This window comes from Podarcis gaigeae, assembly GCF_964106915.1.
Source record: "Podarcis gaigeae genome assembly, chromosome: 8".
Classification (NCBI taxonomy): Eukaryota; Metazoa; Chordata; class Lepidosauria; order Squamata; family Lacertidae; genus Podarcis; species Podarcis gaigeae.
Window position 1 is genome coordinate 52,956,736 of NC_139684.1, and position 12,761 is coordinate 52,969,496.

The 12,761-nt window shown below is 48.7% G+C and overlaps 1 protein-coding gene across 4 annotated transcripts in view; it reads right to left on the reverse strand.

The window, feature by feature from the left end:
- Positions 1–2,687, reverse strand: part of NDRG4 (NDRG family member 4) — a 51,127-nt gene extending 48,440 nt beyond the window's left edge. Inside the window, exon 1 of one of the 4 annotated variants that reach the window (XM_083751377.1) lies at positions 2,400–2,687. Coding sequence is in view for 2 of the 4 variants with exons in the window: in XM_083751375.1 (XP_083607501.1) it covers positions 1,959–1,995 (37 nt within the window). In the remaining 2 variants the exon portion in view is untranslated. Of the gene's footprint in view, positions 1–1,958; positions 2,222–2,399 lie in introns of those variants that run through there. The other 3 variants (XM_083751376.1, XM_083751375.1, XM_083751374.1) reach the window with 3 other exon arrangements.
- Positions 2,688–12,761: the final 10,074 nt, after the last annotated feature.

The window sequence follows — 12,761 nt, forward strand, 5'->3', positions numbered from 1 at the left end:
CTGCTAAAGTGTAGGAGAGTGACAACAGAGCAATGGGTTCGAACAGTCCACCCATTAGCTCCTATTTTAAAACTTGCTAAGGTGCTTCCAAGCAATAAGAACTGTAAAATGCTTTCTGTAGGAATCTTTTCACTAGCCTATATTTACATGGCTTTAAAATACTAACAGGGATGTGGGTGGCGCTGTGGGTTAAACAGAGCCTAGGACTTGCCAATCAGAAGGTCAATAGTTTGAATCCCCGCGACGGGGTGAGCTCCCGTTGCTCGGTCCCTGCTCCTGCCAAACTAGCAGTTCGAAAGAACGTCAAAGTGCAAGTAGATAAATAGGTACCACTCTGGTGGGAAGGTAAACGGCGTTTCCATGCGCTGCACTCGTTCGCCAGAAGCGGCTTAGTCATGCTGGCCACATGACCCGGAAGCTGTACGCCAGCTCCCTCAGCCAATAAAGCGAGATGAGCACCGCAACCCCAGAGTCGGCAACGACTGGACCTAATGGTCAGGGGTCCCTTTACCTTTTTAAAATACTAATGGCATGTAATTTTTAAACCCCCTTTCACATGCCCTGCCTTTTTTTTTTTTTGAAAAATACATGACTTGGGGAAGGGTAAATCCCTGCTCTGACTCTTCCATCCTAACACAGATCAATGCAATATGAGTTGTGAAGCTTGCTTAGCACAGGTCTAGGCTCTCTTGAAGGTGTCGGCTGCAAAGGAATTGTCTCCTGTGACTTTGCACCTCCTTTACAGAAAGGGTTGCACATTTGGAAGCAGAGGACTTGATGACAATTGGTGGTGTGTAACCATAGTAATGTTCTGACACCAACCAATGTTCCCCAACCAATGCCCTCCAGATGGCTTTGACCGCCCCCACCAGAAAATCTTGGGAATGGCAGTTCACCCCTTGTCAAGCTACAGTTCCCAGCACCCTTAAGAAACTGAAGTTCCCAGGATCTTTATGGGGAGAAACAATGTGCTTTGGACATATGGTGAGTAGGCAGCCTCAGCCTATAAGGAGCGCCGAGTGCGGAGGTTGAGTTTTGCTTTGAAGCAGGTCTCTGCTCCAAAACCAATTCTCAGCGCGAGGGCTTACCCTGATCACTTCTGAAATAATAAAACCACACCTCTGAGCATGTGCAGAGTGTGCACCACCTCATCAACAGGTATGGCAGTGTTCAAGGACCATAGCTCAATGGTTAGAGCATCCTCTTTAGATTCAGAAGGTCCCAGGTTCAGTTCCCAGCATCTCCAGGAGAGAACCCCGGTCAAAGCCTGCCAGTTGGATGCACAATGTGAAGCCAGATGAACCCAAGGCCTCACTCAGAATAAGGCAGCTTGATTTCTATGACCACAACTCCAACTAGTCCCAGCCAGCAGGGTCTGCTAGGAGTTGTAGTAAAAAAACATCTGGAGAGTCATAGGTTGGAGAACGCAGAGTATGCCATGGACCAAACTTGGACCCCCGCCAGGGCATCTGCCGCTGTGCCACTGAGTCACAGCCCTCCCATGGGAAATTATGGAGGCTGCCTTGAGCAGAGGCTCCCTCCAGGGCTGCCTGCAAACCCTTTTAACCCTTTCACACCCTCACCGTTTACCAAGTAAGGTGGGGGGAGGGAATGCCACTCTCAGGGTCCTTTGGCACAACACCCCCCCCCAAATGCCAGCATTAGCTATTTAGGAAATGAGGTACAGGGGGAGGCATTAGGGAGCACCCCCCCTTGCCAAATTACCCCACCCCGACACTCTGGAGCTGGGGAGAGGGCGTTGGATCTGCAGCCCCTGCTGCCTCCTCGTCTCCCCTGGGGGGGTGGGAGTGTCCACCGCAGCTGTGCCAGCCTGGCTCCCCAGCGCAGCTGCATCATATCCAGAAGAGGCACGGTGGGGGGAGACTCCAAAGCTGGAGCAACCGCCCCCACCCCACGACCTCCGAGAGCCTGCAGGGAACAGAGGGGCGTCGGATTACCTGTCAGCAATTCTATCTTATGTCCCCAGACCTTCATAGTGGCGGCGGCGGCGGCGGGAGAGCGAGCGCTTGCGAGGCAGGCGGCGAGAGACAAAGGCGGCTCCCGAGTTAGCCAGACTGCTCACTGCGGCTGGGCAGGCAGCGAGCAAGCGGGCATCGCTCCAGCGGGGAAGGCGAGGAAGAGGGCGGGGGAGGGAAGGAAGGATGAATGGATGGATGGATGGATGGATGGGGGGAGCTGCCAAGCCCGTCGGTTGGCCGAGCAACGTCAGCGGGGGGGGGGGGGGTTGAAGAGAACCGTGGGCGGGGGGGACAACCCACCCCCCGCATTCCCGTTGCCAAGTCGTGCTGCGGGAGGCGGCGGCATCCTCGCCACCCCACCCCGCCGTCGGTCAAGCCCCATCTGGGTCTCCAAGACGATGGGGAGGCGGGTCTACTTACAGCCCAGAGCAGCTGGTCCCCTCCCTCGGTGCCGGGCCAGGCCGCGGTCTCCTCCGTCTGCTACGGAGGGGCCGTCCCGGCGCGGCCTCCCGCGTTGCAGGCGCCTGGGAGCGGGGCGTCGGTGGCTGGCAGGAGGACAGAGCCGCGGCTGCGCTCGGACGGGAGGCCGCCCGGTTTAAATGGGGGAGGAGGCGCCGCCGCTGCGTCAGGAGGGGGAGGGGGAGAGCCAGGCGGGTGGGCGGGGGAGGGTCTCGCGGCCTCGGCCTGCAGCCCGCCTTCTCTCTCGCAGCGGCGGCGGTTGCTAGGGACGCTCCGTCGGGGCTCCCTCCTCCCCCAGCGACAGAGCCTTCCCCCGAGTCCGTGGCTCATCTAGCTGAACATTGTCTACCCTGAGTGGCAGCAAGGGCTCTCTCCCAGCCCTCTCCGGAGATGCCGTCGGGGATTGAGCCTTCTGAGAGCAAGGCTGGCGCTCTGCCTCTGAGCCAGGCTGGGTTCTTGGACCTTCGACGGGCAGAGGCGCTTGGGAAGGCAAGTCATTCCGAGCGCCGCCAGGCACTCCTTCCCTCTCTCCGAGCTGTAAAAGCAGCCGTCGGGGGAGTTCTTTCCGGTCCGGAGGGCCGCCCCCGAGAAAGAGCTAGCAAGGCAGCCGGAGAAACCGGGTTCCCGAGCTTGGTCCGGGGAGGAATCGTCAGCTGCAGGCCGAACTCCCGCAGCAATGATTCCCAGCCCGTCCCCAGACCCTCTTCCCCCCACGACGTGTCTGGCCCTGTCGACGTAGTGCTAGGCCCCACTGCAGGGCCGGGGGCGGGGGCCACAAGGTGTCCCATCTGCCGCCAAGAGGGGTCCTGGCTGAGAAGGCTTGGTCCCCTGAAGTTCACCCCTGACCCCGAATTGGGTGATAAGGGCCTTTTTGCCTTCCTATCTTTTACCTTTGGGGTCCATTTTCCCAAAAATGCAAGTGCCCAAGTTTGCCTTTACCAAAGAGGAAGTTGTCTCCTATATCTTCCCAGTCTAGTGTCAAGCCTGCTACTGAAAGTCTGATAGTTCTTATTTGCAACCTTTTGACCTACCTCATCAAATATGGGTAATGATGACATACTGGGATCTGAGTCTAGTATCTGAGGCATGATAAGTTTCATTTCCTATTTCTCCACCTCCCACTCCCAGAATTCCTGTAACTTCTCACATGATCACCACTTATGGAAAAACAGTAGGGACCTGACTCTTCACAGCCACTCCAGCATAGTGGACTATTAGCACTTGAAATTCTAACAAGAGTGAGAGGAAGCAAGGTACTGAGATCTCTCTCATTCAGGATGATGCTAACCAGAACAGAAATGGGTCCCAGATTTGTTTCCACTTTATCAGCTCAATTTCTCAATAGAAGCACTATTTCTGGGTTAGCGGAAGTGTGTAACCTGAAGCGTATGTAACCTGAAGCATACATAACCCGAGGTACCACTGTACTCATAAATTACAAAAATTCATATTCAAGGGAAACTAACGGTAAGAAACCCATGTTAACTAGAACCAGCCATATATTATAGCCCATACAAACATACTCACTGTGTGGTTTAGCAACTGCATTATTTTTTACCTAGATAAGCCTTTGATAAAGGCAATTGTGCCAAAATGTGTTGGGCATATTTAACAATGAAGCATTCCCATTGTTTGGGCATCTTTGAGACACATTTCTCTCCCCCCCCCCGCCCCCAGCACCTTTTAGGTTAGAGAAAAATGCTCAGGTGGGTTGTGGCATTCAATTCTGGGCATCCCTGGATTCAGCAGATTATCTGGAATCCATTTTAATCTGGTTCCCAAATCCCATGTCTCTTTTTTTATTTTTTTGACCGAAGCAGCATTGGTCTCCCTAGTGGACGACCTTCGCAAGGAGAGGGACATAGAGAGTGTGACTCTATTGATTACCCTGGACCTCTCAGTGTGGCTTTCGATACTATCGACCATTATATCCTAATGGACCAGCTGGCTGGGAGGGAACTGGGGGCACTGGAGTCCAGTGGTTCCAGTCAAACCTGACATGCTGGTTGCAGAGGGAGATGCAAGGAGGCTGGTGTTGCTGCTACTAAGGGTTATACAGAGTGTTTCCTGTGCTGTATGAAACTACTAGAGGAAGGTCTAGGAATTTAAAGAGAGGTGCTGGCAGTGGCGTAGCGTGGGGGGTGCAGGGGGGGGCCGGTTGCACCAGGCGCAACATCTGGGGGTTAGGGTTAGGGGGCGCAAATCCACAGGTTGGGGGGGCAAATCCACGGGTTAGGGGGCACAAATTACTTGCCTTGCCCCGGGTGCTGACAACCCACGCTACGCCACTGGGTGCTGGTAGTAAGCAGTTCATTTCCCCTTTCATCAAATTTAGGTGAGGCCAGGGGTAGCCTGAAAAGGGGTCTGGAGCTATTGCATTGGAAGATGGAGACCAATAAATTGCAGCTTCATACATTAAGGCAGCCTTTGTCAACCTAGTGCCCTCCAGATACTGTTGGAGTCCAACTCCCATCAGCCCCAGCGCACATGGTCAACGATCAAGGTTGATGGGAATGGGAGTCTAGCGATATCTGAAAGGACATGGGTTCCCCTCCCCTGCCACAGAGCGGGAAGGGCCCTTGGAGGTAACCTGAATGCAAAATCTGCAATACATGATTTTCAATTATAATATCTCTGGCAAACAGGCTGGGCTTTAAGCCTTTGCTTCAATGACTAGTATCCATTGATGCACCAATGAATTTGTCTAATCCTCTTTTAAAGCCCTTTGTGTTAGTGGCCATCACTGCCTCCTTGTGGTCAGGCCTTGCAAAGCTCTCTGCACCTGAGTTTGCAAGCTCAGGTGATCTGATGTTTCATCTTGCAAGACCTGGTAATCAACTGATGCCCAGGGTTTGGGTCAGCTGCAAACCTGCCAACCCTCTTTCAGCTGAGCCAGGTCCTTACCTGCCCCACCCCTGACATCATATACAACATCATGTGTAGGACAGGTGGGTGTGGCTTAGCCAGATGGGGAGCCCTAGCCGGCCTCATTAACGCCTGAGGCTGGTGGTTGCCCACCACTGCTATAACTCAATAAACAGTCATGCAGTTAAAATATGGGTAGCATTAGGACTTCACATTGCAAGCATGTCACTTTCGGGCTAGCATAAACCTGAGGCTTTGAATCAAAGTTTGCACTGGATGCTTTCTAGATTGTTACACAGGTGCTAGGCTTCTGCAAGATATCAGCTCTCGCCTCTATGAATCTCTGTTGGAAATCAAAATAGAAGTTAGTTCAGTGCTAGTTACATGTCATAAAGTCTTGTGCTTTCTTCAGGCTATGTGGAAGTATGTAACAAGGACTTGACTGAAAGTTATGAGGAGAGCTCAGGCAAAAAAGGAAGCACCTGTAAAAGGACAATGTGACCTGGCCATTGTGCTCTGGTATGGATTTATCCACTTTTCAGCATGCTTTTTAAAATCCCAATAAATGGATGTTTTCCCCCACATTGCTTTTAGCTCAGCCAAGCAAAGATAAACTAATTAGGGTTATAATTACATAAGCAGTTTTATGTTGTTTCTTTCACCACATGGAGAGGTCCATGTGGTTACACGGATTGAGTAGCAGCAGGCAGCTGGACTGTCCAGCTGAGGAATGCCAGGCTTAAGGTTGGTTCATAATTGAAATGTACGGCCCAAGTGCCACATAGAGGAGATGCACCACTTGGCTGGGGAAAAAATAACGCCCCCCCCCCCAACTGCCCATGACTGAAGGATTGCCAAGCGAAGGCCACTGAAATGCTTTTGGCTTCAAACTTGGGTTGTCCTGTTGGCTGATCGTCAGCACTAGCATTTCCTCTTGTGACCACAATTGGCTAAAAACCTCTGAATAGCAATGTTCCATCAATGAGCAGCTCACTAACTTTACAACACCTCGGAAGCTGTCAAAAGAAGATGCAATTGATAAAGATGGGAATTAATGTGTTGCTATTGTGGACACCCATTTGCTACTTTTGGTGAGCCAAATAGACCCTCCAAGTGGTTCACAGTTAAAACCTATTATTTTTGGTGTGGCACTTTTTATTTTTAAAAATCACCTTTTTTAAAAAAAATCTATTGTATGCAGCAATGCAAACAATATAACACCTGAGAACGATAATGAAAGGGGCATCTGAAATTAAAAATCTCAAGTTTGTTTGCCATACAATGAAGACAAGGGAGAGATGAGATCAACAATGAGCCTGTCACTGAAATGTCCATGGCTGTCCTTATGCTTTTTAAATCTGACTTGTGAGCTTCTCAGAGCCACGTTCCCAACACGACTATACCAAGTGCCCAAGGAAATACCCTCAAGGATCTGGCACTTATGCATTATTGCCACCACCAAGAGGATACCAAATCTTTATATCCTGGTTAGTGTGGGATACAACCAACATGCTTAAGTCTAATTAATGCATGAAGACCATAGAGTAAGCTGCCCCTCAGGCTCAACTATGTTCACTTTCCTCACCTTGGGAGAAAATAGGTAATCAAGGTTTTGTTCTCTTTCAATCTACCTGAGAAGCTCAGCATGTAAAGAGGTCTGAGCTGATTCTCCAAGCTCAGACCACATGGCTCAAACAAGCCATTCTTACATTCCTATATTTTAGGAAATTTCACCACTTTGTAACAGCTAAATTTCTCTGTCTGTGCAACCTATTCTGAAGCACATGAATCTGACCTTTGGAGAGTTGGTAAAGAAACATTTTTTTAAACTTACCAAATGTGTGGACTTTTCAATGCTAGAGGAAGAAGTTTTGGAACTCACAAGGTCATGCTTTAGAGGTCTAACAGCCTATATTTCTACACTACTTTGCTGAATATTTTGTGATTTTAAATTTCTGCTCTCATTCTCTCACCAAAGAGTACATGCCCCAAACTTGGATCTTGGCATCCAGGAATCCTACATTTATACCTATTGTAATCAACAGTTAGAACCCTCAGCAAGGCTGAACCAGGCATTTTTGTGAAGGTTTGACCTATAATGAGTGCAGTTTCTGAAACTGCAAATAAGCTTAATCATAATCATGACCATTGTTACTATAAATAACTGTTTATTGAATCATTTTGTCTTTACATTGTTTACCATCTAGCCAGATGAAGAGTCCTGAAGAACTTGAAAAGCTTGTGCAGTGTTTTGTTATACTTTGGTTGGTCTATTATAGGTTAAGCTAAGGGGTTTTTTTATGGACCAAGATGGTTCCCTTTACTTTTTGTGTGCTTGGAAAATACCAAATTTAACTGTTCAACAGTCAAGTCCTACAATGAGAATAGTATACCACCTAAAGATGGAACTTGATTCTCTTAGGGAACATGCCTTCCAATTGATACATACACTACTGGTTTCTTCTGGCTTTTATTTACCTAGTTCCACTTCTGATAATATGCCTACTTTTTCTTTATTCCTGCTTTCCATCTATCTGAGCAGACCTGGGCAACAGCTGACTTTAGTGCACAGCTGTGCTGGCTAGACCTGATAGTAATTTTAAGGGCAGTCTAGCCCAAACTTGCTGGAATATGTTAGGTCAGCCTTCCCCTGGTGACATCCAAATGTTTCAGACTACAATTCCCATGAACCCCAGCCACCAAAGGTCTATGATGTTGGGGCTGATGGGGATTGTAGTCCAAAACATCTGGAGGGCAGCTGGCTTAGACATTAGTGGGGACAATCACAATATAGGGATAATTTTACAGAACTGATGCAAATATTACTGAGATACCGTATATAAAGCTTTTTGAACACTTGAGATGTGCTATATAGGAACTTATTTTTATTTTTTGCGGAGGACAATTGCGTTGCCCACTGCAAACTCACATCTGGGTTTCAAAAGAGGCAGACATTCATAGCCTATAACCAGTGGTAGCAGCAACAGCAACTGCTGTGCACTAGTGAGAATCAGGGCAAAATAATTACTGAGAAAATCTCATCCCTCCCCAGAGCAAATGGGATCAATCCACTGTTGTTGAAGGGGAAGGTCAATGGCATGGGAATTGGGGGAGGGATGTATTTATGAAAGGAAGCGCTTCTCACTTATAGAGTCGGCTCTTGAACTGCTACGGCTTCCAAAGGTCTGTCTTGATAGGGGGCAGGGAAGCCTCAGGTTTCTTATCTCTCACTTGATTAATCCAGTAAAAAAATAAAAAGGTTTGTAGCTGCTTCAGAAAGTTTTATTTATCCACTCATTCCAATTTTTCCTAGGTTTACATGATGTGGTGTTTGGGTCCACAGAAACAATGGCAAGCAATGAGACTCTCACTACCTGTGAAAAACACAAAACGGAAAAGCACAATAGAAGTGTATAAAAGATGCATGCATGGAGAAAGTGGACAGATAAGTCCCCCCTCCCCCCGCTCTCATAACACTAGAATTCATTGACACCCAAGGAAGGTGAATGTTAAAAGATTCAGGACAGATAAAAGGAAGTACTTGTTTATGCAGCACATTGTTAAAACTATGGAACTCCCTCCCACAGGAGGCACTGATGGCCACCAACTTGGATCATGGGGGGAAAGGGGCTATCTATGGCTACTAGCCATGATAGCTATGCTCTGCCTCCACAGTCAGAAGTTGCAATGCTTTTGCATACCAGTTGCCTGAAGCCACAGGAGAGGACAGATTGGCCACTCTGCAGACAGGAAGTTGGAGAATGGTCCATTGACCTCATCCAGCAGGCTCTTCTTATGTTCTTAAGCTGAATGCTGGAAGACTTGAAATAGACCAAAATAAAGTACTTCTTCACACAGCACATCACTAAACTGTGGAATTTGCTTCTATGAACTGGCCGCCAACTTGGATGGATTGGATTAGAGTCCCAGGGGTCAGCAAACTTTTTCAGCAGGGGGCCGGTCCACTGTCTCTCAGACCTTGTGGGGGGCTGGACTATATTTTGGAAAAAAAACATGAACAGATTCCTATGCCCCACAAATAACCCAGAGATGTATTTTAAATAAAAGCACACATTTTATTCATGTATAAATACCAGGCAGGCTCCACAAATAACCCTGAGATGCACTTTAAATAAAAGGACACATTCTACCTATGTAAAAACACGCTGATTCCTGGACTGTCCATGAGCCAGATTGAGACGGCGATTGGGCCGCATCCGGCCCACAGGCCTTAGGTTGCCTACCCCTGGATTAGAGGATAAGACTGTTAATAGCTACTACCACAATGGATATATATGCCTCTGAATTCCAGCTGCTGGGACTCACAAGCGAGGAGAGCTTTGTTGCACTGTAGCCATCTGGTTGGCCACTGAGAACAAGATGCTAGACTACAGAGGGCATTTGACCTGATCTAGCTGCAAGGCTGTTTGATTGTTTTTATGAACTAGTAGGTCCTGACCCACCTTCTCAGTACAAGTCTTGGTTTAATGCATCCTTTTTAGTCGGGCTGGCCCCTACCAAGGGTGCAGGGCCGGATAGGTGCACAAAAATCACATCTCTCCATTCTGTCTCAGAGTAGCTAAGCACCTGCCTGCCCTCACACTCCTTGGGGCGCTCCTCCTTTGCTCTGGGCAGCCAGGCAAGGCACACAGGCTCCTCTACCAAGGATGCAAAGAATGGGGGGCAACAATACATCTCCTGGCCAAAGTAGCAAGGTTGGGAGGGCACTGACATAGCTCCTCGCCAAGGATGCAAGGGAGCCTAGGTTTGCTTCTGGGTATCCCCAAGGAGCCTGTGGAAGAAACAGCCTTGGGCTGAAGCCTCTGGGCTTGGCTGAAGCACCTCCTCAAGCAGAAGCTGCTGGAGCAGGGATGGGGCAGGAGGACGACAGCCCTCCTTGTCTGGAGGCTTCCCTGAGCTTGGTTCGACCTTCACTTTGCCTCAAGTCACATGCACACAGCACGTCAATAATGACATGTGAGATAACAAATGAGCTGTCGCTGCCAATTAGCACGCTGGGCTAAATCTGCTCCTGGGGCTTTCAGTGCCACAAAGAGGTGCTGGGCCAGCTCCCAATCAGCTCACTTCTCTGGCTCCAGCCCTCTGGCTCTCCTTGGGACACAAGGGCCAAAGTCAAACAACGGAGGGATGGAGCCAGCACAAAGCGTACTGGGGAAAAGCAGGGCCGAGCCTCCAAGGGAATATTGGCGATGACCCGGAGGGCAGGGAGGTCTGCAGCAAGGGCTCTCTTGGCACTGCCAGGTGCAGCTCCTTCAAGCAAAGCAGCAGCTTAACCCACAGGCTGTACAGCAGCGAATGACCTGAGCCTTCCCCAACTGAGTGCAATGAGGAGGTGAGGAATCCCTCACTTCGAACTTAGGCTGGTAGGCATGTTGGCAGGGCCACAGCACACCCTACAGCAGCCTTTCCCAATCAACATCATCTGTTGCCCTCCACATTTTGAAGCACAGCTCCTGTCAGCTCCAGCCAGCATTGCACTGTAGTCCAAGACAGCTGGAGAGCACCATGTTCATGAAGACTACTCCACACTGCAGCCCAGAAACACCATTGTGATCCTGTGCAAAAGAGCATGCCCTCTTGATACCCAGCAAAAGCACTAACCCTTCCTGCTTAAGGCAGAAACAGAAATGGGGTAGTAAGTGTCCCCAAAGGAATTTATCCATCCCACCATGCAAGCAACAGCTGCATCTTCCAAGACAGTCCCACCTCAAGCCCCTAAGAGCCTGGCTGTTGTATCAGGTCCAAGGCTACCAAGACCAGTTTCCAGCTTGCCACACCAGCCAACTAGATGCCTCCACAGGGCATGAGTGCAACTACCAGCTCTCCACTCCTGTTTCCCAGCAACTGGTTTTCAATGACATGCTGCCTGACATACTGGAGGGAATATATAGCCATCACGACTAGCAGCTATTGATAGCCTTATCCTCCTTGGCTCTGGATGTTGCTTAGTAGCAGAGCAAATGCCTTCTGTGCAAAAAGCTGGATGTTCATTCCCTGGCATTTCTGGGCAAAAAGATCTCTGCTGGGATGGCTGAGGATGCTTGAATCCAGCCTTTGCCAACCTGGTGCACTTCAGATGTTTGGGCCTGCAATTCCCACCTGCCTCAGCTAGTGGAGGTATAGCCTAAAAGTTCTGGAGGTAGTTGCCCAGAAAGGAAATTTCAGCTGAAGGGGTCACTGCTTAGAGTGCATCTGCTTCTTTTACAAGGCTCTTCCGGTTCCGGTGTGTTACTATAAGGGAAAATGAAAAACAAAATATAAACAACTTTTTTCTTCTAATAGTAGATTTTTGTTATTAAAAGGAAAAAAATACCTTTCTTCAGTATCTCAAAAAAGCACCCATGCTAACATTTAAGTTGATCCAAATTCAATTAACAAATCAATAAATCAGATTCTTTTGAAAGGCAGAAGCATTCTTAGTCTTAAAACATTTAGGGATGTATGGAGCCTCCCTGAAATTCTGTGTCCAGCAAGGAGGGTGGTTTGCTTATATTCTCTGCGTCTTTCCCCCTGCTAAGAGGAATAGAGCTGTTCATGTGCCAGTGCTGAAATGAAATAATTTATTCAAAGTAATTGCTTTGGAGCTATCTTTCCTAACCTGGAGCACTCCATCATGGCCTAACTGTAGCTAATGGGCGCTGTGAACAAATTCCCACTCACCCCCTCCCAACAGGTGGGTGGAGTTTGCAACCCTGGCCGGGTGCCACCCACTTGGTAACAAAGTGAACCATGAGGACCGGGACATTCGCAGGGAAACCAAAATGCTTGTTTACAAAGCTATTGTACTACCAAACTTACTGTATGCTTGTGAAACATGGACCATTTATAAACTCCATCTTCAACTCCTCCAAAGATTCCATCAACGGTGTTGCCAAAAAATTTTACACATCATTTGGGAAGACAGGCGAACTAATATCAGTGTATTGGAAGAAGCAAAGATCACCAGTGTTGAAGCAATGATTCTTCAACATCAACTTTGTTGGACTGGTCATGTTGTGCGGATGCCTGATGATCGTCTTCCAAAGCAACCACTCTATTCTGAACTTAAAAATGGAAAGCGTAATGCTGGTGGTCAACAAAAGAGGTTTAAAGACTGTCTCAAGGCAAATCTAAAAAAAAATGTAGTATAAACACTGGGAAACACTGGCCTGCAAGCGCTCCAGTTGGAGAACAGCCTTTACCAAAGGTGTCATGGGCTTTGAAGACACTCAAACTCAGGACGCAAGGGAGAAAGGTGCTAAGAGGAAGGCACGCTTGGCAAATCCACACCGTGATCAACTCCTGCCCAGAAACCAATGTCCTCACTGTGGAAGGACGTGTGGATCCAGAACTGGCCTCCAAAGTCACTTATGGACTCATTGTTAAAACTGTGTTTATGGAAGACAATCTTACTCGGCTACAAGTGATCGCCAAAGAAGAAGAAGACCTGGTAACAGG